Source organism: Equus asinus, chromosome 10 (assembly GCF_041296235.1).
Source record: "Equus asinus isolate D_3611 breed Donkey chromosome 10, EquAss-T2T_v2, whole genome shotgun sequence".
Classification (NCBI taxonomy): domain Eukaryota; kingdom Metazoa; phylum Chordata; class Mammalia; order Perissodactyla; family Equidae; genus Equus; species Equus asinus.
In genome coordinates this window covers 11,829,153-11,856,496 of record NC_091799.1, presented here as the reverse complement: position 1 = coordinate 11,856,496, position 27,344 = coordinate 11,829,153, and the positions used below count along the sequence as shown (strand labels likewise).

The 27,344-nt window shown below is 56.1% G+C and overlaps 1 protein-coding gene and 1 long non-coding RNA gene across 9 annotated transcripts; one reads left to right on the top strand and one right to left on the bottom strand.

The window, feature by feature from the left end:
* On the bottom strand, nucleotides 1-13,977 carry LOC106845332 (uncharacterized). Of its 4 annotated transcripts, XR_011506174.1 has the most exons (7): nucleotides 13,647-13,977; nucleotides 11,329-11,403; nucleotides 10,518-10,665; nucleotides 4,241-4,350; nucleotides 2,551-2,638; nucleotides 180-1,610; nucleotides 1-15 (listed from the first exon to the last, which is right to left on the bottom strand). It is a non-coding gene; the product is annotated as an uncharacterized lncRNA (long non-coding RNA). The 4 variants fall into 4 exon arrangements; XR_006533016.2 differs by lacking the exon at nucleotides 1-15 and having other exon boundaries at nucleotides 967-1,610; nucleotides 10,544-10,665; nucleotides 13,647-13,972; XR_011506175.1 differs by lacking the exons at nucleotides 1-15; nucleotides 4,241-4,350 and having other exon boundaries at nucleotides 967-1,610; nucleotides 13,647-13,965.
* On the top strand, nucleotides 13,928-22,861 carry PPP1R26 (protein phosphatase 1 regulatory subunit 26). 5 transcript variants are annotated; one of them, XM_070518405.1, is made up of 2 exons: nucleotides 13,928-14,066; nucleotides 17,280-22,861. In XM_070518405.1, exon 2 carries the CDS (start codon nucleotides 17,603-17,605, stop codon nucleotides 21,233-21,235), a length of 3,633 nt encoding a protein of 1,210 aa, XP_070374506.1. In that variant the 5' UTR covers nucleotides 13,928-14,066; nucleotides 17,280-17,602; the 3' UTR covers nucleotides 21,236-22,861. The 5 variants fall into 5 exon arrangements, with proteins under 5 accessions (XP_070374506.1, XP_070374504.1, XP_070374507.1 ...); XM_070518403.1 differs by having other exon boundaries at nucleotides 17,119-22,861; XM_070518406.1 differs by lacking the exon at nucleotides 13,928-14,066 and adding an exon at nucleotides 14,765-15,108.
* Nucleotides 22,862-27,344: the final 4,483 nt, after the last annotated feature.

Genomic DNA, 27,344 nt, shown 5'->3' with positions numbered 1-27,344 from the left:
GTTTCCAACTTCATTCTATTATGAATAAAGCCAGTGTGAGCACCAGCGTAAAGGTTTTACGTTGACACGTCATTTTAATTTATCTTGGGTAAGTACCTGGGAGTGGAATTGCTGGGTCCCATGATAAGTGCACGTTCACAAGAAACTGCCCAACTGCCTCCCAAAGTGGCTGCACCCACCTTTTGCAATTCCACCAGCAGTGTCTGAGGGTGGCAGCTGTTCCACACCTTCCCCGACACAGGTATGGCCAGTCTTTCCATTGCAGCCACGCCAGCACGCGTGTAGCAGGATCTCATTGCGGTTTACAGGGATCCTTTTAAAACCTAATTGTGACCTTCCTTTCTCAAAACTCTCCAAAATCCTCCTGGCCAAATCTAGGACAAGTTGAACAAAAAAGTTAATAGGAACTAATTATAACACATAAACTCAAATAATATCCCATGAGTCCATACTTATATACACACAGACGTGCACGTATCAAAGGGAGAAGGGAAAGTCTTATGTAGAATGCCAAAACTGGTAAAGATAGAAGATGGACTTGGAAAAACCACCATTTGGCAATCATCATGGTAATATTTTTTTCTGGCAACACTCATCAACGGATGCTAATACTTGTGGGCGAAAGTATGGTGAGAAACAGGATATTTACATAGTCCCAAAGTCTCTCCCCGACAAGATTCCTATTCATTCCAAAGGGAAAATGGGTAACTTCACATCGGAGACTCGTGACACACCACGTCCATCAAGCGATCCACATCCCCACCGCCAGCAATGGCTCTCCTGTGCTCCTGGCGGAAGGCACGGAGAAGGGCACAAGCTCCCTCCTCTGGAGCTCCTGGCAGACGTGCACAGCTCACTCTGACCACAAGGAAGCATCAACAGGAAAAAATCAAGGGCGTGCTGCCAAATAACTGGCCTAAAGCTTCAAAAACGTTGTCAGAGAACAAAAATTCGACCGAGTACATGTAAAGATCTAATCGGCTTTATTCGGTGACTCATAAGTGGGCAGCATCGCCCCCAGCAAGGAGACAGGCGCTCTGAGCAGCTGTACAAGATGGAAGCCTCGACAACGTGGAAGAGTGGGTCATCTAGGCAAGGCCGCCTTCTTGCAGGGGAAGACAGGCGGCCGTGTCAGGCAGGTTCCCTCCCTAGGGCTGGTCAGGGAACTCCCGAGGGGCTGGTTTAAAATCCCACCCCTGGGAGAGACTGAAGCTGCTGTGAGGTGAGGTGTCAAGCCTGGGTGGGTTCAGCATAAGTGACTCCATTTGGGGCCTGTTGATTCTTTTCAACCACATCAAGGTCATGAGGACAAAGACAGACTAAGGAACTGAACTGACTAAAGTAGCAAAGGGGCCCGGAATCAGAGCTGCCGGCGACCTCCGAGCGGGTCCCGGGCTGGGGGAGAGATTTTCTTCTGCCATGAAGGACGTCTCTGTGTCCATCCGCGCCACGTGAACGAGGTCTGAAGAGCAGGTGACAGCAGTGTGTTCACATTCATTTCCTGATCCTTATCACTGTGCCGCGCTTAGGTAGGAGAACGTCCTTGTTTCTGGGAAATGCATGCAAAATTCTTTACAGGTGACGGCATCATGACTGCAACTTACTCTCATCTACGAAAAAAAATAGAGAAGAGAAGGACAAAAACAGACGGGATAGAATGTTAACATTCGGGGAGCCTAGGTTAAGGATATAAGGGCACTATTCGTACTATTTTTGTAATACTTTGTAAAATTTTCTATACATCTGAAGTCATTTCAAAATAAAAGGTTTATTAAAATAAAACCCTCCAACAGCAGCTCACTGCTCTTAGAAAAAATCGAGACCCGCCTAACGCGGCCCGGCCGCCTCTCCTGCCGCGGCCTCCAGCACCCTGCCTGCCCCTCACATCCCGTCACCCGGCCTGCTCTCCGCGTCCCGGAACCCAGACACGTTACCGCCTCTGCGGCCTGCGGGGAAACCCGTCCCCGTCCACTGGCGTGGCGCATTCCCACCTACTCGGCTCGGCTCTGATGTCACCCCCCCAAAGATGCCTCCCCTGAACAAGCACCCGTCCCTCCTTCCTTCACTCCCCAGCCTCACCCTGTTTTTCTTCATAGCCCTTTTCCCCTCAGCACACAGCACGTGATCGCTCCTTCAGATCCTATTTCTTTCTTCCTTGTGAAGCCCATCCCTCCCTCACAGGCCACCATGGTGTGCTCCTCTCCCAACCACACTTTCCCTCTGGGAACCTCTCTACTCCACCAATATCTGATTAGGTTCCATCCTCTCCACTAGCCTGTGCCTCCCATTCCTTCTTCCCGCAGGGTCACCATTTGCTCCTACAGGACCTTCTGGTGAATTATTCTTCCTTCGTGCCATGAGCAACCTGCACACCTGTACATGGCCACCCTGCCCAAGTCAGCAGCCCAGACAGGGAGAGGAACTCTAGTCCTGCCGCTCTGCTACTCAAAGCCCTTCCGTGGCTCCTCACAGCATTCCGATTAAAACCTGGACGCGCCTTGCTCCAAGCTCCCCCAGCCTCACCTCACTTCGCCTCATTGGAGCACTCACCTCAGCCCTAGGGGGCGATTCTCACCATTATGACTCCCCATCACATGGTGGTTCCTGGGCAGCAGGGCAGGGCTCCCGTTCCCAGGCTCTGGCAACACAGAAGGCGTAAGGAAGCGTTTCATGAGTTCATTGCTGCTTTCCGTCCGTATCTGCTGGGCTCCTCCAGTCAAGGGCCTGTGCCCAGCTCTGAGGATGACCCTGCAGCGTGAGCCCCCGCTCTGCTGGGGCTGTGGGTAACCACGCACACAGCACCCAGAAGACCGAGGCTGGTGGGCCAGGGAAGGCTCCTCCCGAGTCAGAGCCACTGACGGGGATCGAGGTGACACCGAAGCCACATCCCTGCAGCTGCCACCTCTGCTCCTCGGTGAGGGCGGGCACCGCCTCCCGCCTCCCGGCCCCTCCTCTGCCGGCATCTCACCCAGGCTGGGAGAGGGGCAGGGCATCTTCCTGCCCAGCGCTCCCTGAGGCCCGCACGGGGGGTCCTGCCAGGGCCCCACAGCAAGGGCCAGTGGCACCCTCCAGCTCCGGCACGAGGGGTCTGCTTACTTGCTTACTTTAATAAATCATTCAAACACCATACAATTCACCCATTAAAGTGTACAAACCAACGACTTTCAGCATCTTCACCACAGTGCAGCCAGCACCACAGCGGACTGAAGAGACACCACAAGACACCACCAGAGAGAAGCCCCACGCCCTTTAGCCATCGCCTCCCTCACCCCGCCGCCCCGCCGGAGCCCCCAGCTCCCCCTGATCTACCCTTGGTCTCCGCAGAGGTCCCCACGGACGACAGGCTTCCTGTAAGTTTTATTGGCTTTCTGAACGAGCGCTCCGGCTCTGCCAGGCTGCCCGGGGGTCTCCCGGGTACAGGTGGAGAAGGTCCTCTCTGAGCCTGAGCCCCTCCCCGTGGCCTTGCACAGAGCAGCAGGTTTTCCTTCCAGATCCCAGTGGACGTCGAGGGGAGCCGAGCCCCGCTGGACGTCTCCCCCAGGGACGCCTAACTAGTGCCATCAACCCAACCTCAGAGTCACTCTAAGAGCTGCTTAAATATGGGCACTTTGTCAACAAATGTTGGAGAGGGCGTGGAGAAAAGGGAACCCTCAGACACTGCTGGTGGGAATGCAAACTGGTGCAGCCACTATGGAAAACAGTATGGACATTCCTCAAAAAATTAAAAACCGAAATACCATACGACGCAGCTATCCCACTACTGGGTATTTATCCAAAGAGCTTGAAATCAGTAATACAAAGAGACTCATGCATCCCCATGTTCACTGCAGCATTATTCACAACAGCCAAGACGTGGAAGCAACCCAAGTGCCCATCCACTGAGGAGATGTGGTATATACATACAATGGAATACCACTTAGCCATAAAAAGAGACAAAATCGTCTCATTTGCAACAACATGGATGGACCTTGAGGGTGTTATGTTAAGCGAAATAAGCTAGACAGAGAAAGAGAAACACCGTATGATTTCACTCATCTGTGGAAGATAAACACACATGTGGACAAAGAGAACAGATTAGTGGTTACCAGAGGGGAAGGGGGTTGGGGGGTGGGCACAGGGGTAAAGGGGCACATTTATATGGTGACTGACAAATAATAAAGTACAACTGAAATTTCACAATGTTATAAACTATTATGGCCTCAATTTATAAAAAAGAAAGAAACGGGTGGTTTGAGCTTACTCCAGCCTGGCCCCCGAGGACGGACTGATCATCACTGAAGAACTTCGCAGCAAGACCACAGACAGCTGCCACTGGAGCTAAAACAGGACCAACTATGCCCAAGGGGTTACCTGCCCAGAGAAAGGTCAGTGTTAGTCAAGCGGAGCGGCCGCCTGGGGAGCGGGGAGTCTGAAGCTGGCGCGAGGCTCCGACGGGTCCGGCAGAGAACTCCTGCCTGCTGGGCACGGGACCGCTCAGCATCAGGGCGTTCGGGCCCAGCACGAGGGGATTTCCCAAGTAAAGGACTCTCGCCCCTTAGATGTCAGTTCTTCTTCACTTTTTCTTCTTTACTTTTACTGCTGTTAAAGAAAACCTATTACCCAACTTAATAAACCTGTCTTGTTATAGATACAAGTCACAATTTTGTGGGTAGTGACCATGATTCTGAACATCAAGGGCACTGTGGTTAAGTCACGGACCTGAGTTAGGGCGCCTGTGAGGTCCAACATGGTGGCTAAGACCCTCCCTTGTAAGGGGAAGAGGCTTCCCAGATAATCTCCGAAACCCTCCCAGGATTAAGACTCCCCTGAAAAAACCAGCCCGCCCCATACTTCAACTGGGCAGGCGTGGAAACACTCCTGGCTGCCCTCCTTTTCCAGACTTCTCCTCCTGCAGCAGAGTCTGGGATGGGAGGGGCCAGGCGACACACCCTGGGCTCAGAGCCCCGTTCATTCTTAAAAATCCAGTAAGAGGAGCAAACAGCCAAAGTAAGCAGAAGAAAGGACGCAAAAAACAGGAGAGGAAGCCCTGGAAGTGTGAGACCCGATCCAGCAGGTGCACCACCGACTCGCAGAGGAGACACTTCTGGTCTCAGCTCCCACATGTAAAGGGCTAGGAGGCTGTCACCCCATCCTCAGAACAAGAAAACTCCACAAACAGAAACAACGACTTTTCTCAGACCCATCAGAGAACCGAGGTCGCAGGGCAAACTGCCACCCCAAAACCTGGAAATCAAGGAATTTAGAAAGTTGCGGTCCAGTCTGCTCACCAGGAGCAGAAGCCGCTGAGCCGAAACCGGCAGGCACACTGATGGGAACCGTGAGGAAGTGCTGCAGGCTGAGTGTGCAATCATGAGAGAGAAACTCCTGGGGCCACGGTCTGGGGGGCCCACACTCTCAAGGGCTTTCCCTCCAGGAACCCCACCAGGTGCTCTGAGAAGACCCCCTAGCGTCCCTGGCAGACGGAGGGGGAAAGAAATGCTGGTGAAACACACCAGGGCCTTCTCCGTCCTTGCCTTCCCTTCCAAGTGACCCGGCGAGGGCCCTGCCGTCCCCACGCTCTGGGTGCTGCCGGCCGCCTCCTCCACCTGCCACTCCACAGGCCCCATCCAGCGGGTTTCCCATGGGTGGCAGCCAGGGGCCAGGGGCTCCATCACACAGGCCCTGCCCCCTCGGCCAGCCCTTGGGGCTGCCGTGTTCTTCATCAGGATCCCAGAAGGTCTGATCATCCCCTGTGTGGGGGTCAGCAGCTGCCATTCCCTACACTCATGAGTTCCCAGGGAGTTGCAGAATGGTGATATTCTGCTCCTGACATTCCGTTTTATTAGTCGGAACACTTTAATAAAAAAGACTCTCTCGTGTGCGATTCGGCTCCCCTGTGGCACAGCGCCCATGGAAAAGGCAGGGAAGATGCTGAATCCTTCCTCTTCACTGGCCTGTCTTCCAGGTAAGGAACTGACTCCTGTTCTCCTCCACAGGCGGCCAGCTGGGGTTCCCGACAGCGAACTCATAGATTAAAACCTACTTATGAGTTTCGATCCATCGCGATAAGTGTCTTTATCCCAGCGCAGGTTCTGCCACCTCTGCCATACGTGGAGCTCCGCAAGTTCGACTCACTAACTCCTTTCAGGAGTGGCCGGCAGGACAGCATCCGCAGCCCGTCTCTCCAGGGAAGGAGGATGGTGCTGTGAGCTCCCTCGAGGCAGAGGACCAAGACGAAGGCTGCGGGTTGGAGCAGCGAGGCGGGCTCCTGTGCGGGAGAGCCGATGCAGAACCAGAGCGGCGTGGCACGCGGTAAACTTGCTCCCCGGGTCGAGGCCTCAGGACGACGTTATTCCATCCATTCGAGACCTTTGATGAAGCCCCGACACCAGCAGTAAGAAAACTAGAGGTACCGGCAGGGTCGAAGAGTGTAACACATTTACTAAATTTGTACCATTTTTACCAAGACACGACATGACTCCTGGGTCTGGGGAAGGCCATTCTCTCTCTGCCGTCGGCCTGTCCTCAGAGCCCAGGGTCTCTGGACCCCCTAGGGACGGGCCGCCCGAGAAGCAGCTCTGTCCTCTCATCTGCACCTCCAGCCGAGGGACGGAGTCTTTGCTTGGACGTTTCTTGAGAAGTGACCGCCTCCTCCACCTAGTTTCTCAGCTCTGGGTTCTTCGAGAGAATGTTCACTAAGCACCTCCCCTTTTTCAGTCACAGACTTTCCCCTCTTGGTTCCCGCTCTTCCACAGCTCTAAAGGCTCGGGACGGGAGTCTTCAGACGACACTTGGAGTGACTTCCTCTGCAGCCCGCATCTCAAGACGGGCTGTGGGTGTCCTGGGAAGACCAAGCAGACTCACAACAGAGAGGCCTCTGCTTTCTCTAGGTGTTAAGTGCGAAGCGCAGCTTTGTTCTTTCCCAGCAGTTCAGCAAAGATACCAGGGAAGATTCACAGAGCAGGACCCCCTGTAAGACTCACTCTCTCTCGGCTTCGCCTCTACAGGCTGAGGCTCTGGGGGGCAGCGCTGCTTCTCCAGGAGGCCCAGGGTACCAGGCGGCTGCGAGAGCAGGGCCCGCGCCCGGAGGAGCTCCTCATCTGCCACAGACGCACTGGCAGCAGCCCTGCGGCCCTGAAGACCTCAGACTGTGCCAGCACGCTCTGCTCCAGACTCGCACACAGGAGCAGCTTCTCAGCCAGAGTCTGAATGGCGTTCCCGTCCCTTTGTATCCTCGACAACAAAGACTGCAGATAATAACAGCGGCTTGGGATCCAACAGGGCCTGCCGGCTGCTGCCTCCTCCCCCTCTGCCCAGACCACCTGCTTCCCAGCCAGCCTTCCGCGGTAGAACTCATCTCCTGGGATGTCTTCCCCTGATGCGCAGCCCGACTGCACACACGGAAGTGTCTCCTGTGGTGTGTGCCTTGAGGCTGGGGCCGACGCTAGGCATCCTGAGGCTCTCTCGAGGTGCGCGAACTACACGGAGTGAAACGCAAGGTCACCTCTGCCCAAGCCATTAACTCCCCCAAGCAGCTAGTCACTGAGCTAGTTACCTGTATACGCTGGTCCTGTGTGGCCAGGTTGAAGCTTCTCTCTCTGGCTTCCACTCTGAGAAAGGAACTGCGTCTAGGTTCCACACCTGTCTTACTGGTCAACCTCCGCCTGCCGTCAGCAGTGAGGCTGTGCAACCCCTCTGCCGCTGCTACCGGAGACCACGGTTTCAGAAGTGGGTGTAAAGTTCAGTTGCTCTTTATGAGGGGGCGCGTCCTGCTTCGTCGACAGAGCAGAAGGTCCCAGCTGGGCAGTCGTTTCACCGGAGTGTGCCCACCTTTGTGCCCTGCCAGCTCTCGCCGTGCACAGGCCACCTCCACAGGGGCCTGCCGGGAGCAGCTCCCCTTGTCCTTCCCTCCATCCTGGACGTCGGGGGAGAGGGGTCAGGCGCGTGGACGACCACACTGTACCACCCACGTCTAAGAACGAGCACGCTCGCCCCTCATACTCAGGGGAGTGAAACGCTGTCGGTCGAAAACTAAAACAGTAAGTGACAAGGTAGACTCCTGGGGAAAAGCTGTGTCTGACTTTCTGATTCAAGGGAGAGAAAAAAACCCGCTGCCCCCGGCTCTGTGCCCACCCGGTTCATTCCTCCCCCTGGGTTCTGCTGCCTCTGTGCTTGGCCCTGAGAACCCACCTGGGGAGGGACGGTCTCCTGCTGGACCCACCACCAGCAAGGAAGACGGGTCCCATGGGTGGGCACGCACGGCAGAGGCAGCCCACCCTAGGACGGACTTAAGCCCACACCAACGCCTCCCACATCTCCCCCCACTTCCGAGGGGCCCAGTGGATCCCATCTTGGTCCGCAGACCTCTGGCCTCTTCTGCGTCTACAAGTTCAGGACGTGGCTGAGAGGAAAGCAGGCAGACATTTTTCCTAGTCATGTAACAGAGAGAACTATTCCCGAGAGAGAACACGGAAAGTGTTGTCATGGGGGATATTTTTGAAGTTTGCTTTAGTTTAAAATTAGATGGCGCCTTCTGGAATCAAGAGCAATAGTTTCACGCTCCCCCGTGGTCATCTTTCAACTCCTTTCCATCTTGGATGGTCCAAGCATCTCTATTTCTCTCCAACGGCACCACACTGATGTCCACACAAGGAACCAGGACCCTTTATCGAGCTCTGAGGACACTCGAGACCATCCCACACCTCAGACGGAGAGTGAGTGATTCAGGATACAAGCAGATCTCTGTGCAGAAATAGAAAATTTCCGTACTGCTGTTCCAAAACTCGGCGAACGTGCAGTAGATGCTCTCTCCTTTCTGCCAAAGGGAAATCGAAATAGAATCGTTTCTACGGATTTGGAGAACTTTTCTGAGACTCGAGTGTGAACTTTCTCATCTTCACTCGGCGCCACATTCATTCACCGAGAGCGCAAAGCTTCCTCGTGACGAGCTTCGCCAGAATTTGTTTCTTTCATCGCATTTGCCATCATTTTAATCCTGATGGCTAAAATTCTATTTCAGACTTTTATATCTAAGTCTTATAATCTTACGAATTCTTGACATATTTTCAGCAGCCTCTTCCACTGAATGTAGTTTGGATAAAATTTCCGAGAAAGATTTAACAAGTTGATGAACTCTTCGCCTGAAATATGGAGAGAGCGAGCTGCCGGCAGGGTTTCTGAGGTATAAGATCCAAGTCGTCACTTCCAAAGGACTAGAGTCCTAGACAGTGTGTGGTGGACACAGGGCGGCCGCCCAGACTCCGTTCAGGCAGAGGCGCCAGGAGTGCAGCCTGCACCAGCCACAGCTAAGACCCCTGGAGGCCGTGTCCCAGCCCAGAGGACATGCCTGGACTGAGGTCCCTCCTTCCCCAGGGCAGCCCATGTCCAGTGGCCCCCGTGCAGGGGGTGTAGAGGCCCGGCCACCTGCCCCAACTGGGACCATCTGAGGGGTCATCTCAGCTGAGGCCACCATTGTATCCACGTCACAGCCAGCTCCCCATCCGCCCAGTCGCACATCCCAAGGGTGCTCCTCGCTAACCTCCTGCACACACTTCTTCTCAAGTCTGTGCAGGACTGACCTGAGGTGAGGCTCCTGTCCCCGAGCTCAGCAGGGCCTAAGATGCCCCGTCTCTGCTGGCCTTTTGTCGCTCTTGCCTTTTCTCCATATGTTTGTCCCACCTTGGAAGGGGGGCCCCACCATCCCAGCCCTGAGCCCCCAGTCCCGGTCACCTCTGGGTGCCACCCCCAGGTACCACTGGGCTCTCCAAGGACAGGAGCAAACTTCCCAAAATTGCTTAATAAGAATAAGGGCCTTTGTCTAATTGCTTTTCTGCAAAGAATCAGAGAAAATTATTTTTCCCTTAAATCTTGCACTGGAAAATATCCCACTCTTTTTTGAATAAATCTGAGGCAACGTGTCCTCATTTTCCATTCATGACGCACACTGGGCCCTCCTCAATAATTTCACCTCAAGAGGCTTCTTTTGCGCTCCAGTTTAGAATGCCACCTTATAAACAGACTACCTTAAAGTCAAGCTGTGCCCTGAAATGCTAAGTGACAAAGTGGGTAAAGTCCGTGCCAGGAGAATTCTGAGAACCTGACACTCAAGAAACAAAACTGAATAAGGCCGTGAAAGGTCATTTAAAAACTGTTTTGAAAAAAACAGAATTCGCAAACATTGAATCGAGTCGGCAGTGACCTGGGCCTGGCCCTGGGGAGGGTATGGACACGACTGCATTTGCATACGTGAACGTTCAGACATTTCCATTATATAGTTCAGGAGTTAATTTTTTTATATATGAAAGCAAGGCTCATGATTTAAAAACTGAAAGAGTATAAAGAAGCCAGCAGGAACGACGAGGATCTCCTTGCTGGCCCCCCACCCCAGGCCCCTCCCCAGAGGGAATCGCGCAGCTAACGGCTGCTCGAAGGTCCAGGAGGGAAAAACAAACCTGCACATCCGCTCTGCCCGCAGCGGGTTATCTGCCACGCCCGCCACCCGCGTGTGAAAACACATGAGGATAAGGCTTCACACTGACCTGCTCCCGTGGACACACGGACCCACCTCATCCTTTCCAAAGAGGCTTTGCAGGACGGCACCCCATCATTTGTTTCACTGTCCCCTCCGGTTGGCCGTTTAGGGCTTTTTGCTTTGCTGAGTGAAGGACAGGCCTTGCAGAGAGGCACCTGTACAAACAGCGTGAGCACAACCTCAGGACAGATTCCTCAAAGCGGGGTCAGCGCACTTTTCATCTCACAGACATGCCAGCGAGGCCGCGCTGTCCTCCCGCCCATCACACTTCCTCTGTGTGGGGGGACATCGTGCCTTCCTTCATCTGAGTTCCTTTAATTAGGAGGGTGTCACTAACTCTTTAGACACAAATCCAGGGCCTTCTGGCTTCCCTCACTAACACCCCCGGGCCCTAGCCGGCTGTCTAGAGATCTCTCTCCTTGATATGGAGAGGAACAGCGAGGTGGGCCCTCCGCTCCCTCTACAGAAGGGCACACGGAGGGCCGGAGGGGAGCAGTGACCGGCACAGGGCCCCAGAGCCAGATCGGAGGCCCTCGTGTCCACGACCCAGCCCATTGCTCTTGTCCCTGACCCCACTGCTGGCCGCCTGGGGGACAGCAGAGCTACTGACTGGTGTTCTAGAAGCATCAGCCCGGGGCTGAGCATAGAGATGCTGGGGGTCCCTGCTCCCTCGGGGGGAGAGCGGGGGTCCCCACTTCCAGATGGCAGATGCGTCTATTGCAAGAACAGTGGGAAGGTGACCTGCAAGCTGATGCCAGGAGGCCCCGAACCCACACAGTGAGGAGCCTGATTAGAGGGAAACTGAGTCTCCGACGCACCTCGCACAGGAGCATAACAGACGCCTTTTCTTGTTCCTCCGACGAAGACCTCAGAGGGCACAGGAGGTGAGGCCCCTTAAAGTTAAAAAAATGTAAATCTATACATACATATATAAACATATACACACAGATATACATATGAAGGTCAGTGGCTTCAAAAAGGAGAGAAGAAAGCGCTCTCCTTCGAGAAACTGTTGATTACCCTTCACACACTCTGGCATTAATTCCACAGAGAGCATTGACTCGTGCCCCTTCATGTCTGAAACTGTTCTCTCATTTTGAAATTTAGCCCTTGGACTGGTGAACACTTATGAAATCACAGCTGGTGAAAGCCACCCTTTGGGGCCCTACCCCAAAGCCAGAGACTATAAAAGAAAACTCGATAGATTGGCTACATGCCCATGTAAAACTTGTGCATCGCAAACAGAAAGCTAAAGCCAAAGTTAAAAGAAAAATGACAAACTGAAAAACAAATGTGATCTGCACGAGTCTATGGTAGCGGTAGGCTGAAATCCTTAATATAAAAAGCTCTAGAGTAAGAAAAAGACATACAGCTAACAGAAAACAAAATATGGGCAAAGAACAGGTACAGGCAATTGTCCAAATGACCAACAATAAAACGAAAAGATGTCCAACACGCCCAGCCGTCAAAGAAATGAAAAGCACTGTGCTGCCAGCCTCGTCTCACCCAGGAGACGGCCAGAGACACAATGGAACGACACGACCCAGGGCTGGCAGCAGGGCACGGGGACCTGCTCCCCCGCCAGGTGGGCGGATGGCACTCTCTGCGGCGTTTCTGGAGGGCATTTTGGCAAAACGCATGCGAGCCTTTGGCCTCTTGGCGTGTCTTCTAGGAATTTACCCTGAGGAAACACTCAGACAGCTTCCAAAGACATATCATCAAAGATGTTCGTCACCGTACTATTTAAAAACTGCCAAGAAACATGCCAAAATATTTATAGTCGCTATCTCTGGGTGCTTACGTTATTCATTAGATCCGTTTCCCAAACTTTTAGCTGGGAATGAGTATTCCTCTTATAATGAAGAAACACTGCCTACTCAAACAATTCACTGAAGCATTAAAACAATGTTTTCACGGGTTTCTTGACACTTGGTCCCCAAATTCCCCAGACCGGTGAGACTAGAAATATCGCCCTTCTCATTCCCTGCAGGAAAAAGTCTGTGGTTTTTGATCCTATCAAACCTCTGGCACATTCTAGGCAGGAAACAAAGCCCCAGTTCAGCCCCGCATACATCTGGTTCAGGCCCAGCAGGCCAGCAGGGACAGACAGAGGCATGTGTGTCTTGCTTGTGGTCTGCCCCTTCCCCTCGTCGGGCTCCATCCCCACAGGCACCAGCATCTCAAACAGCACGTGGACACCACGGGCTCCGGGCAGGTGAAGATCTCAGGACTATTTGAAAAAACTGGGAAGATGTTTCAGGCCACTCAGTCAGGGCAGAGGCCAGAAGCAGAAGCTAGCTTACACCCACGGTGGGTTCCTGGAAGACAATATTCTCCATCCTTCCCAAACCAGGCCAGACGTCTAGGAAAGGGGGGCCCAGTCCACCTAACATCTGTCTCCTCCTGTCAGACCCGGGCGTGCAAATAGAGCCGGTCCCCTGATTCCCCCCAGCCTCCACTCCATCCTCCCCAGAACCCGGGAGGCTGGGCCCAGAGCAGGCACACTCTCAGGTGCTCAGGGATTACTTCCTGAGTGACTGAGATGCCATCCCAGGTCCCTGATACTCTGAAGCTCTGGGCTTCTATTAAACACAGGCCTGAGCCCTGCCTGCCTTGCTCCCCTGCGGCCGACCCTGGGCAGGGAATTTACCCATTCTCAGCCTCAGGTTCCTTATCTCTAAGTCCGGGGTGAGGCAGTCAGCACAGACACGTAGAAGCATTTGGCAAATCCAAAGGCAAAGGCAGCTGGAGGCCTGGGCAGCTTTCCTGGAGAAAGAGCAGGCCCTGTAGCAAGCAGCTCGGGGGACCTACGGGATGGGGGTGGGGGGCAGAGGGGACCAGCTGCTTCCAGGGCTGGGAAGCCAGGCTCAACCTTGAGCTCCATGCAGACTTAAGACAACGAACTTCAGCCCGGCTAGCCCGGAGGAGAGGAGCTGTGGGCACGGTGCCGGGCACACAGTGGACACTGGACACGCAGGAGCTTCTAGTAACACGGCAGCTTCGAATCACAGCAACAAGAGAATCCCGAAGGAGGCCATCAGAGGCTTTCCTACAGCCCACACCCTCTCGGCTCCGAACTTCCCACCGCTGCGATCCTCCAGGCAGGGCGGGCGGCTGCCCGACTTCCAACACTTACTCAGCGCGCCCCTCTGCGAGGGGCGCAGATCCAGCCCCGGGCACGGGGCGGTCAACAGGACCCCAGGGTCCCCGCCTCCTGCAGGGGGTGGGGTGGGAGTCAGGCATCACGCCAACAAGTAATTCATCGACTGCAGCAGGAGCATTTCTGGGGTCCCCGTGCGAGTCTGGGGAGGGGCGGCGCGTCCCCGGAGGCTGGCGCCGCCCCCGGGCGGAGGGCGGGCCGCGGGTCGCGGGTCGCGGGGGAGGCGCCCGGCGCCCGCGGCTCCTCCGCAGCGCGGCCGGCAGGTGGGCGCGCGCTCGCCGGGCGGGGGTCCGGCCGGGCCGCGCGCCTCCCCCGGAACTCGGCCGTGCCATTCCCATGATGCCCAGCCACCGGGCACGGCTTCCGGAGCGCGGCCGCCGCCTCCCGCCGCCGCCGGTAGGTCCGGGGAGGGGGCGCCTGGGGGGTCGCCCCGCCCCGCGCGCCCCGCCCTCCCGCGCGCCCCGCCGCGCCGGGGCCGGGGCCGGGGACGAGGGGCGGCGGCGGGCGGCGGGCGGCGGGGAGGCGCGGCCGGGCCACCCGTCCCCTCCGCCTGGGCCCGAGGGGCGGGGCGCGCCGGGACCTCGCCGCCCCCTCCCCCGGGACGCGAGGCGGGGCGGGCGCCGGGGCGGGGGCGGGGGCGGGGGCGGCGGGGGCCCGGGGCGGCCGGCCAGGCGAGGGGGGCGGGTCGGAGGGTGCAGGCCGCGCCGGCGCCGGGCTCCCGGGCAGGGGCGCCGCGCGGACGGCAGGCGGTCACCTGGCCGCGCGGGGTCGCGGCCCCGCAGGCAGCCCCGGCCCCGCGTCTGCGCCCGGCGGCCCCGGCGCGCGCGTTCCTCGAAGGCGGCGGGGCCGGCGCCTCGGCCGGGGCCGGGGCCGGGCCCAGGTGGGGCGCAGGTGAGGCCCGGCGCCGCGGCTTCCGGCCCGCCCGCTCCTCCCTCGCCGCGAGAAGGCGGTGCAGCCCTGCCCGGCGTGGCTTCGGGGAGGGTCCCGGAGCGCCGCCCCAGCCCCCGAGCCCACGGACCCCAGAAACATAGCCTCGGGGGCTCCGACCTGCGTGGAGGCCGCGGCCCTTCCCTGCGAGAGGTGCTCGCCCTTACCTGGCCGAGGACAGGCCCTTGGCAGGATCAGCACTGGGGGCGAGGGCCCCCAGGCAGGGACAGCCTGTGCTCAGGGTGAACGGTCAGGACAAGGTCAGCAGCGAGGGACTCTGCCTCCAGCCCCCCGGGCGCAGGCAGTGGCACCGCAACTTTGCTTGGGGGACACGTTGCTGCGGTATTGTCAAGGGTCACCCTCTGGCAGGCCAGGGCCCGGATTCGAGCCCACGCCCACTTCAGGTTGGCCAGACAGGGCCCTACTGCTGCCCGGCAGTCCTGGGCCAGGCTGCTTCCCCCACGTACCCCGACCCTACCCCCTGAGCCTCGGCGAGACCCCCACCCAGGAGGTAAGGACCGGAGCTGAACTGATTTTTGGTGAAGAGAGAAATGGACGCGGGGGCATTTTGTGCCGGGAGCCAGGCTGTTAAGATGGTACGGTTTTGTCCTCCCCTGAGGTTGGTGTCTAGACTGAGATGATGTCCAGGTGCCCTCCACGTTTTAAATTGTGGCACCGCATGGCCTTGGTACAGGGTTGAGTGTCCCCACAGCCACCCTCCAGACCTGACTCCTTGGCTCTCGGGGCGCAGGGCGCAGTTCAAGAAAGTCAGAGCCCCTGGCTTCAGCTCGCAGTTCCGTCCAAATACAGTTTAGGGGCGTTTTCCAGAATGATTCATCTCATGTCGTTGATTGTTTTAAAGCCACAAGCTGTCGCTGGAGACGCCCTCTGAATTTTTAACCTCGTTCTTTCACTAGGTAATTTGACAGTTCAGACAACTTTGCTAGGAGTCCACGCTCTGTCTATAGTCATTGAAAAGCCGTGAACACAGTTCACAGAGTTCAGTGTTTCCCTTCCCTGGACCTTGCTGCCTAGTGTGGGAATCTCTGCGGCCCAGTGCGAGCATGGCCGTCCCTCGGCCCACATTTTGAGATAGAGTTGTTGTCCGAGTTCATAGTCACGATTTAGACCCTTCACAGCCCGAGGCCAACGCAGACGTCACATCATCTCTGTAATTTTGCTGAGGCGGTTTGAAGGATGACAGCAGCAGAATGGGCGCAGCCCCCTAGCCAGTGAAGGAACCGCCACCACTTATGTTGGTCTCCACTGCTCTGTGACAGTGGGGGAATGTCGCCGAAGGGCGATGCTAGGGGAGAGATTATGAGCTGTAGTGGGAGGCCAGAATCTGAGGACTGGCGGATGGCTTCACGTTCTTCTCCCCATCCCCATCCTGAGTGTCAGATCTGTGGCCCAGCGTAGTGGTAAATTAGTTGTGATTAACTATATTTGGTCTCAGGGTAAGTTCTTCCAAATTTTAATTTTGAGCCCTTAAACAAATGCTATTTCTTTCCAAAAAAATACTGACTAGCTGTAGCTTTGGCCTCTGAATTAGGTGTCTCTGATTCTCTTAATCCTGGTAGTCAAAAGTCTACTTAAAAAGTGGGCAAGGATGCTATGGAGTATCGCTGGAGCGATGAAGACCGAAGCTCTGAAACATTTTGCAAACATTGCTGAGTTGTCCAACTGAAACCAGACTGGAAAAGAATTTCAAGTAATTTCAATAAATTCTTTCACATTTTAATTTCACTTCTTGAGCACAAATCAGTCACAGCAAATGACTTGCTTCTGACTTTGTCACGCCCTCTGGTTAATGCTGGTCACACCTGTTTGGGCATGCCTGTGCCTAGGTGGCCGAGCCACGCTTTCTTGGAAAGGACTGTGGTGTGTAAACACAAGACTATGTGCTTGTCAGGAAGGAGGCTCCTGGTAGAGAAGGATCTGGGTCGGAAGCAGAGCAAATACACAGGCCAGTTCCAGCCCACCCACTGAGGTTCCAAGCATGGTGACGGCCTTACCGGGCACCGTTTTTGGGGCGGAACTCCATCCGTGCTTCAGGGCTCGCCTCTTGCGTCTCAACTGCTTTGCCTTCCAGTGTGGAGGGTGCTAGGGGGTCAGAGAAACGTGAAGAATAAAGCTGTACGATGCATCTTGTGTTTCTCTGACTGACTGTCTGCAGTCCACAGTGGGGTCCTCTCTGCGGGGTCCCGGCTTTAGTGTAAAGGCTGTTTGCGAGCAGGTGTTGAGTGTTCCCAGGACCGGCCCAGCAGCTCTGCTGACGCAGCCGCATTTGCTCTGAGATACGGAAACTGTGGAGTAACCACACAGGATGAAAAAGGGCATGTGACTGTGTTTGGGGAAACTTTTAGGCTAATTAGCTAAAAACAATGATATGGGCCCATGAGACCATATGGCAAATATACATGTGACGTTTGTCAATCAAAAGGCTTTGGTACAACTGACTCTTTGAAGATGTTTGGGGAGATAATTCTTGAATTGCTCATCATGTAACTTTTTATTTCAGGAGTTTGTCATTCACGCCAAGAACGACCCTGCCTGTGAAGTCTCCCCAAGCCCGGGTTCATGACAGTCGTTCACTCTAACCTGCAGTGAAGCATTGGCAGACCATCTCATCGGCCCCCTTGACAACCTTTCAGGGTAAATAAAACCTCTCTTCTCTTACAGACAAGACAGAGGCCCAGAGCAAGAACGCAGTGCAGGGGAAGGACATGCTTGTGTGCTTCTGTGCGAGCATGGTGCGAGGCGGCTCGGAAGTGTTCTAAGTGAATCTTCACAGCAGCTGAGAACGCTGAGGCCCAAGAAGCACGAGTAACCGGCCCAAGGGCCCCCAGCTGGCTGGGCTCTAACAGACCCACTGCTGCTCCGGGGCCGTGTACGCTGTTAACCGACAGTAGCGTGATACCAACGTGCGCTCTCTCCTCCCAGGATGTAAAAGGGGCAGGAAAATAAGGACTCGCCTTTCTGCACGGCCCTCCCCGTCCGCTAGAATGTTTCTCATGAACGCCCCTCCTGTGGTTGCTCTCCAGTCGAAATGGGAGGCCTTTGGCCCACCCGGGGGCTTTAGGTTCCCTGGGTGCTTCTCAGAGCCGAGAGAGGGCGTGGCGAGAGCGGCGGTGAGCGCCGAGGTGCAGATGATCATCAGCACGCTGCAGCGCGACCAGGCTGCCCTGGGCATGAGTGCCGAGCATGCCCTGCAGAAGAGCCAGAGGGCAGACAGAGGCCGAGACACGGGGCGGGCCGCCAGCCCCGCCTTCGCCACCTGTGGGCTTGCTGCTGATTTTGACCCCAAGGGGGAGGAGGAAACCACAGACTTTGGCCCCTTGGTGCTGGATTCAGACAGTGACGACTCCGTGGACCGAGACATTGAGGAAGCCATCCAGGAGTACCTCAAGGCCAGGAGCGAGGCCACCCAGCCGCCTGGGGCCGCCGCCGGGGACACACAGTGCAAACCAGAGCCTCCTCAGAGCAGCGGCCCCACCACCCTGGGTCCCCTAAAATCTGCGCCTGGCTCCGGAGGCATCCCCGGAGGTGTCCCTGGCAGCCACGGGGGCAGCAGCGAGGACCAGGGCTCCGCCTCCCCCGTTAGTGTGAGCAGCGATGACTCCTTTGAACAGAGCATCCGGGCCGAGATAGAACAGTTTCTGAATGAGAAAAGGCAACACGAGACCCAAAAATGTGACGTTGCCGTGGATAGAAAACAAGACCCCAATGACAGTTTGGCCAAATTGGCGTTTAGATCCAGCAAAGAGCCGGTTGTCAAGGCCCCTCGGCAGGATCTGACGGGAGCTTGTAAGGAGTTTGTCTTCCGGAAACCTCCCAGGTTCGCCAAGGTGAACACACAGCCCAGGGGCCTCAGGTCTAAGGTCACCCCTGAGCCCGAGGGCTTGGGTGGCACGAAGCCAGCAGCCCCCAAGCCGGTCACTGCCTGCTGCCCTTCAGAAGCAGCCCAGAATAAAGGAGGAGCCAAGAGGAGCGTCGGCCCCGGAAGGAGGGGAAGGCGAGTCAAGAGCACAGCCCTGGTGCACGACGCATCTGATTCCAGCAGCGACGACGGCATCGAGGAGGCCATCCAGCTGTACCAGCTGGAGAAAAGGAAGGAGGCAGGCGGGGACCCCCTGCAGAAGGTGCTGCCCGGAGAGGAGAAGGGGCTGGACCCTCCCACACACAGCACAAGCCTCTCCACAAAAAGTGCCTTGCCCGAAACCCACAGGAAAACACCAAGCAAGAAGAGGCCGGTGGCCACGAAGGCCGTGGACCTCGGCCCAGGTGGCCTTGACCCTGACCACCCCTGCAAGCCACCAAAGGAAACCAAAGCTGCACCCCCAGTAAACACCACTGCCAAAAGCGAGCCCATGGACCGGTCCTCGTGCCGGGCAGACACGTCTGCCGAGCTGATGTGCGCCGAAGCAATCCTGGACATTTCCAAAACGATCCTGCCAGCCCCCAGGGAGGGCAGTGACAGACCCCCGTCCGCCAGCCTGCTCTTCCATCCCCCAAACGTGCCTTCCCGCTCCGACGGCGACAGCAGCTCCGTGGACAGTGACGACAGCATCGAGCAGGAAATCCGGACGTTTCTGGCTCTGAAGGCTCAGTCGGGGAGTTTGCTGACCAGAACAGAAACCTGCCCGTCGTCCACACATTGCCCACTGCCGTCGCCTGGCCCCAATGGCCAGGCTGGTGGCCTCAAGACCCCTGTCTCTAAAACCCTAGACCTGTCACTGGGCTGCAAAAGAAAACACAGAGGAGGCAGCAGCGCTGTGCAGCCGTGCGCACCCAAGAAAACAAGGGAAGTGGCGAAGGAGGGTGCCCAAGACGCTGACCACAGCCAGGGGAAGATGCAGCCCAGCCAGGAAAAAGCCAGTGAGGCCCCCGGAAGGGAAGGCGAGTCCAGAGGCCAGCCTCTGCCCTGCAGGACCGGCAGGCTGGGTGAGGAGCACGTGGCCCCGGATGCGAGAGGCGGCGTGTCACCAGGCCACAGGAAGGCGGCCGAGGCAAGGCGCGGAGAGGAGAAACAGAGCTCCGACGACAAGAGCAGCTCGCTGGACAGCGACGAGGACCTGGACACTGCCATTAAGGACTTGTTACGGTCCAAGCGGAAGCTGAAGAAACGGAGTAAGGACCCCAGAGCTGCGAGCAAGAAAAAGGTCAGGTTCAGCACCACCGAGACGCAATTCCTGGATCAGCTGGGCGGCTTCCAGAAAGACTGGAAGGACAAGAGCCCGCACTTGTTGAAAAGCTGCCTCTCAAAGCCCAAAAACGATGGCCAGGAGAGGCCGGCAAGGAAGCCCTGGGGCGTCTTCTGCAGAGAAACGGAGAGAACAAAGGCCACGGGCGCCAGGCCCGGGGACGCGCCCCCCGCCCTCCGGTTCCGGAGGAGAGCCTCCGAGGCGGCTTTGTTCTGCAGCGAAGCCGAAGCCGGTGGACTCCAAGGGCCGGCCCCCAGCCCCAGTTCCCTCTCGGACGACAGCAGCTCCGTGGACAGCGACGACAGCATCGAACTGGAGATTCGGAAGTTTCTGGCCGAAAAGGCCAAGGAGTCCGTGAGCGGTGCTGAAATTCAAGGAGGGGACCTGTCTTCTCCAGGCCCCGGGGCCAGGCCTGCACCAGAGCTGCCGGGCAGGAGGGGGCCACCCGCTGCCACAGCCCCACCCGGCGTGTGCACACGCAGCCAGCGGGCCGCGGGGAGGCCCTCGGTCCCCGGCGGGTGGAGCAGCCCCCGCGCCGAGCAGGCCGGTCTGCCTGTGGCCCTGGCCAGAGCAGAGCTGGCAGCACCCAGGAGCGCCGGCGGCACTGTGTCTGCCAGGGGCTCACCGGCCAGTCGGAGAAGCACGCTCGCTCACAGAGACCAGAGCCCGCGGGGGCCCGAGCCTGCTGCTGCAGACGGGGCTTTCGGGCTGCTGCCGAGCAGTGCGGAAGCCGGCTCCCAGGCCGAGGGCCCCGTGGGTGCCTTTCCCGGGCCCCCTCGAAGCCGAGGCCCACTGACTCGGAACCCGGGAGCCAAGAGGGAGGTCCCCCCGGCCAGCCTCACCCTGCCATGGGGTGACTTCGCCCCCCAGAGTCGACCACAGAGCACGTGGGCCCTGAGCCCGGAGGGCAGAGGGGCAGTGTGGAAGGGCGGCCTCGGGAGCGAGCGGGAAAAGGGGCCGCAGGGCCAGAGCTCGGCCGGCCTCACCCTGGACCCCAAGAAAGGCCTGCCCTTCGCGGGCTTCGCTCCGCTACTCTCCACGCAGGCCTTCCACTTTGGGAAGAGCGTCTCTTGGGGGGGCAAGCCGGCCGGCCTCTTCAGCGGCCCCCTGAGCCTGCCCCTGCAGGGCCCCTCCTTCTCGGCCTTCCGAGAGAGCCCGGCCGGCCGCGGCCCGCTGTTCGGAGGCCCGCACTTGCTCCTGAAGAAGGAAGGCGGACACTGGCCGAGCAGGAGGTCCCAGGCGGGGCTCAATTTGCACAACAGGAGGAGCTCGGGTGCAGAGGAGAACCTTTTAGACCTGCGGTATAGACGGAGGGTGGTGGACAGAGATGATGAAGACCCGGAGGCCTTGGGCAGCGACGCCAGTGAATGCAGTGACACCTCCGTGGAGGAGGGCGGCGGCCCCTTGGCGCAGGGCAAGGTCCTCAAGCTGTGAGGACGCTTCCTGGTCCACAGCGCGTTCGTGGAAAGCACACACATGTGCGTGCGTCCATGTGCGGAGACGCTGCTGTGACCAGGAGAGGAGACTGGAAGGCACTCTACGTGGCCCTGTACATATGTACACTAACATGAAACGTTTTTATTTAACACACGTGTCCTGGTAAATATGATTTTTGTAGCTTTTTTGTAAATTATTTAAAGTGTTGTAAAAAATATTTTTGGAAAATAGAGTTGTCCGGTTTTGTAGGGCGTTCCTAACCGCAGTTCCCCTGTCTCCGTGCAAGTCTGGGTTCTGACCGGCACGGCCCGAGGCTGAGGCTCCGGGTTGGGCGCCGGTGGGCATGTCCAGTTGTGCCTGCAGCTCAAGCCTGAGGAAGGCAGCAGTTGATGCCCCCTCGCCCCGAGAGTCACCAAAATGCCCCCCAGGGTCTCTGTTGGGACATTTCTGGACGCACTTCTTATAGAAAGGACCCCCTGGTCCCAAGAGGCCAGAGCATGTCTTCTGAACACTGCAGTCACAGCCTTCGACTGCGAGCTGTCGCAAAGCACAATGGCCAGCACACTGACCGCTCCTGTTGCCTGTAGAAAGCCCTGGGGAGATCTCGGCGGCAGGTCCCTCCAGTCTAGTCCTGAAGCCCCTACTGTCTACGTCCAGTCCTGGTCAATTGCTCCATGATTCTAACAGCTCAGTAAACCTCTTTTTATATGAGAGCTACTGTTCTTCATTTTCAGTCACGGTTCTAAAAGGTAACAACCTGTGCGTTTGAAATGTTCTTTTCTTGTTCTGTGCCAGCGAATAAGCAGAGTGGCTGTACGAGTTTTGGTGCCCAGACACCTTGAGCGCCAATGGCGTGCAGAGCCCGGTATCCTCCAGGGAGGGGAGCCAGTCGGGGTGTGCTCCAGCAGCTGAGCAGATGCTGCGGCCGGCTTTCTGAGGGGCTGCCTCCCCGTGTGCAGGACGAGAAGGACCGTTTCCCACACTTGGGCCTATTTTCCCTGCTCCCGTCCTCTCCCAGGGCCCTCAGGGTCTGAGCACAGAACAGGAGAGAGCAGAGCGTCCTGTGCCTTCCGCCCTGAGGCTGCTGTAGAGACATGGACACCTGTATCTTGGGGGCTGGGGGCTGGGCACTGACTGGTCACAACGTTTACATGCAACTGTCCGGCACACTTTCACCCGTTGTCCAGTTTCACGACTCGCCGTTTCAATTTAGCCATGACGGGCCTGGAGCAAGGATTCTTTGCAGCGAGTGCAGTTGGCATTCTCACTTGCAAGTGACTTTTCTACACATTGTGCACCCCTGGGCTTTAGCAGCAATTCACTTGGGTACCCAAATGCAGACATGCACCGGCGCCCACGGTCAGTGTCTGCTGGGTCGGACGCTGCGCCGAGGAGCCCTGTGGACTCCGGGACCGTCCAGTGCCTGCATGATGTGTGTTTGATATCTCTGTCGTTGAATATTTGTTCACATAAGTGCTTCCGGGAAAAACAATTCATGTAACCCATGCTTTAAATTTTATTTAATTTTTAAGGAGTGCTTTTAACACTCGAAAACAAAAATCAGCTTGTTTTGTATATAAGAACTGTTTTTTTAATGCTAATAAATCCAGCGCTGCTCATGAATCAGTTTATGCAGTTTGTCCTCTGCACAGTGGCCTTGGCAGGAACTGACGTGAGAACCCAGTGCCTGGGATCTGCGGGGTCCCACCTCGCCACCAGTGCGTCTGGCCCTGAGCACCTCTCGGCTCCTGCTGCCCGTCCCAGTCTCCCCCACACCGGGACCCTTCACACTTTCCCCTCTTCCTGCCTCCCAAGTTCCCGTGGCCTCTGCGACACGAGCCCCGTTCCCTGTGGTTCCTGGGCACGCAGGACAGCCTCCCGCATGCTGCCTTCCATCAGCTCTGGTTAGCGTGTGCCGACCTAACACACATGTCCAGGACAACACACGCGTACACACGTCTGCCTTGACGTGCACAGCAGTCAGCAGGCGGCTTACGTTGGCGGTGTATGATTCACTTACTGCAGAGAACGCTCCAGGAGCCTGCCTTCCTCTTCATGGGGCATGCTGGTCCATTGTGAGCTTACGAAAAGTGGTGTGTCCTGACTGGGGTGGACTCAGAAACGCCCAGGTGTCCACGCACATTGGCGGCAGCGTGCCCTCCCATTGAGCACTCTGCCCTGCTGCCTGTGGGGTCTGGCACTGTTGTCCCCAGCGAGACGCTGAGCAAACTCCCCTCCTGCTTGGGCTTAAAATGCAAGCCCTGTTCAGAGTCTCCTCTTGGAGACCGTGAGCCTAGGGCACCGGAACCTCCTCTTTTCGTGCCTTCAGCAGTAGTTTGGCGCCTTTAAGCATCAGCTGAAGGGTGCTTCTGTTCATACGTGCCTTGTTTCACAAACGGGACAGAAACTTGATTGTGCCGCGTCATCCCTGGGCTTGCCGACAGGCCACGTTGTGGGACGGCTTTTACTTCCGTACCCCACACTCCAGTTGGACTCTGCATGTGCTGGGGCCAAGGTCAGAGGTTCCCCTGCACCCTCTCTGGAAAGGGGGCTGCAGCGGGAGTGCTGTCGAGGAGCGATGGCTGGCTGCACGTTGGCAGCCCCGTGCAGCACCTCCGCGGACCCAGCCTGACCACGCAGCCGCGTATCACAGCATCCTGGAGCTGCTGCGTGAGACACAAATGTGCACCCACTTGTGGAAGGAGAGTCTCGGGTGGACGATATGTTGCTAAATCCAGCTGTCATGAGTAAGCCCTAGAGACAGGCCCCACCCAAGGGCCCCCGCACCTCCCAGGGAGTGGGGGTGGTGGGTGTGTGCCTGGGGCCAGGGCTTCATTCCATTTAATGCAAAGAAGGGGAAGAGGCCTGACTTTAGGAGCTGTCTAGTGCCCTGGCCTAGGGTGTCCCGGGGCCACAGTGTCTCTGCAGGAATTGCCCCCTTTCCCGGAAGAATGAGCGTGTTTCAGAAGTCCCAACAGAACAGGAATGTGAGTGGGGAGAGGGAAAAAGCCCGTGGTGAATGTTCGATGTTCGTCCACAGAGAGGAGGGTCTTCCGTGGGGGAAGTCCTTCTCACTCTTGCTCAGAGTCTGAACTGTCAGATGGCAGGTTTTTCCAACCTGAGATACACTTGCCGTGGGAAGTCAGGCAATAAATTTAAATACCAGCACCTCATCTCCTCACATGAACGTATAAGAGGTATTGCCACCCTGATGCCCCCTCCCCGAAATTAACTGAGGGGCCCGTTTAGGGCGGGTAAAGAGCACAGATCCTGTGGTCGGTATCTGCAGACCACAGCCGGGTTCACGCCAGGCCAGGCTGCTGGGGACGGGGACCGAGCAATGGTCGCAGAATGTCTACGGCTCCTGGCATTTCGTGTGCTGGACCTGGAGACTTTTTTTTTCAATGTCAATATATTTTACTGTATATTTGAAACTGTTTATTCTAATTGACTACAGTTAAAAGGTGACTGATAAAAATAAAGAAATGTAAACAAAAATATACTTCGAGTGAGAAGTTAATGGTTTTAAGCCAACCCAGCATCTAAATTAAGCGATTAGGAAAGTGTTATGAAAATTTACTTTTCAGCGTTTCATTTCAGAGTGGAATAAAAAGGCCAGATAAAGCAAAGACCTGCTCACGGACAAGGAGACGTTTCAGGAATTGCCGTGCGCTTTATTAATACTTGGTGGAAACGGTGTTTGTCACGCTAAATGCTTCCATCGCCTGTTCTGTAGCTGTTCTAATGGGATTCACGACTGAAAGAACCAAGTGCAAAGGTCAGAATGGTGACGGGGTGTCATTTTCCTTCCACTTCAACCATCTGTTCCGTTCGCCATAACCAGACGCAAAGCAGGTTCTCACAGTGCTCACTTAGACCTGTCAATCTAAACTTTTCTTTTCCCGTCAACACACAAAGATCCCAGCTTGAAAATATGTTAAAAAGATAAAGTTCACGAAATTTATAAATCACTGGAGATCCTGCATGACTTGTGCAAATACGTAGAAAGTTAGGGCCAGGTCTGTGGGGTCAGAGACTGATGACCTCGCCCCTCCCAGGACATCCCCCAAGGCGAGTCGAGCCCAGGACCGGCCTCGGGCGCCTCCTTTGGACCCTAGTTTTCCCATCTGAAAACAGACGTACAGAAGTCTGACTCACCCTAGGACATCAAAGCCCTTTGAAAACTTCAAGACGGCAGACGATGGAGAGGAGGACGGCCACCGCGCACGGCTCCCGGGGCCCAGGCGCCAGGACACGGGGATGGCAGCTTGAGCCGGAGACGGTCACTGAGTTCCCGGGAAGATGGGCATGTATGCAGCAAAGGTATTTCTGTTTTCCATCTTTGCAGACACTTATTTCATGTGGAATAAATGCAGAGTCTAACTTTACATCAACTCATCAGCAGCTGTTGCAGAAGCTGCAGTTTATTGGCTGCGGCCCACTAAGGCACTCGCTGCCTGATTATGGTGCCGGAATTAACTTCTCCGAGCCCAGCGAGCTTGGCATCTGTTTCGTTGGTCAACTCGGGCTAGACTGATGCCCCCAGCCCGAGCCTGGATAGCGCCCACAGCAGAGAACGGGGGTCTTGTCCGGGTTCGTGGCCTCTTGCGTGCCTTTGGCTCCACGGAAGCTGTCTCCTTGCACCGGGCAGGTGCTCAGCTGCTCTGAGTCAGGAGGCGAAAACAGTTATTCGGCCTGATGGCTTTATCCTCCATGGCGCTGTTAACCTGCCCCACAGTCAGCTGCCAAGGGAGGAATTCAGTTGTTTTAGTGAGTTTGGTTGATAAGGCGTTCTTTTTCTTTTTTTTTTTATTTCAACAGAGGCCAAACAGAAGGATTCTTGGTATTTTGGGCGGAGTGGTTTTTGTTTGTTTGTTTGTTTTTGCTGAGGAAGATTCGCCCTGCGCTAACATCTGTTGCCAGTCTTCCTCTTTTTTGTATGTGGGTCGCTGCCACAGCATGGCCGCTGACAAGTAGTGTAGGTCCACACCCAGGAACCAAACACAGGCCGCCAAAGCAGAATGCACCAAACTTAACCACCAGGCCACACAGCTGGCCCTGTATTTTGGTATTTTTAATGAAGCGTTGTAAAAACTAATTTTCAGTTTGATGCCTGGAATCTCTGCCGGTTTTCCAGCTAAGGAGAAGGACGTTACAGACACCTCTCTTCAGGCTCAGCTTTGTGTCTTTTTATTAAGTATATTGATTTTCGGGCTGGCCCCGTGGCCGAGTGGTTAAGTTCGTGCGCTCCACTGCAGGCGGCCCAGTGTTTCGTTGGTTCGAATCCTGGGCGCGGACATGGCACTGCTCATCAAACCACGCTGAGGCAGCGTCCCACATGCCACAACTAGAAGGAACCACAATGAAGAATATACAACTATGTACTGGGGGGCTTTGGGGCAAAAAAGAAAAAAAATAAAATCTTAAAAAAGTATATTGATTTTCTCTGGAAACCATTTCCACTGCAAATTGGACATTAAGAATGTGGCCAAAATGTTTACTTTTGTGTATTAATAATAAAATGTTTATAATGAAGAAATAACCCATCATGGTGTTTAATTTCTCCCCAATTTGTATGTGAGTAAAATCTCTTTGGGTAAAATCTCTGTAAACAAGGTATCATCAATGGTCTGCAACAGTGATTTCTTCCGTCTGGTTTCAGCCCTTTCCAAACGCCCTGCAATGAGCGCGTCTTGCTCTCATGAAGGAAGTGGGGAGTCTATGTCTGAAAGATGCAGGCTGTCACAGAGAACTGTTCTTCTTAAGGACCCTCGAGACCACAGTGAACACTGATTGAGGACTAACCACTTAGAGATAAAAATCCACTTAATGGAGTTATTACCCCCACCTGAGAAAAAGGTTATTCCCTGCCTGCTTTTTTTTCAACTTTTTATTGAAAATTTAAAGTGAACACAAAGTGGAGAACTCCCATGCACACACCGCCCCTTCCACACGGGCCACCGTGCCAGCCGTGTTCATCTGCTCTGCCTCCCGCCCTGAGCCCTTATTCGTGGCCAGAGGATGTTCACTGTCACTCCACGTGTACCGTCGCCTCATGAATCGGGGTGGGTAGTGGCCCCCGCCTGCCCCAGCCTGGAGTTTTCCT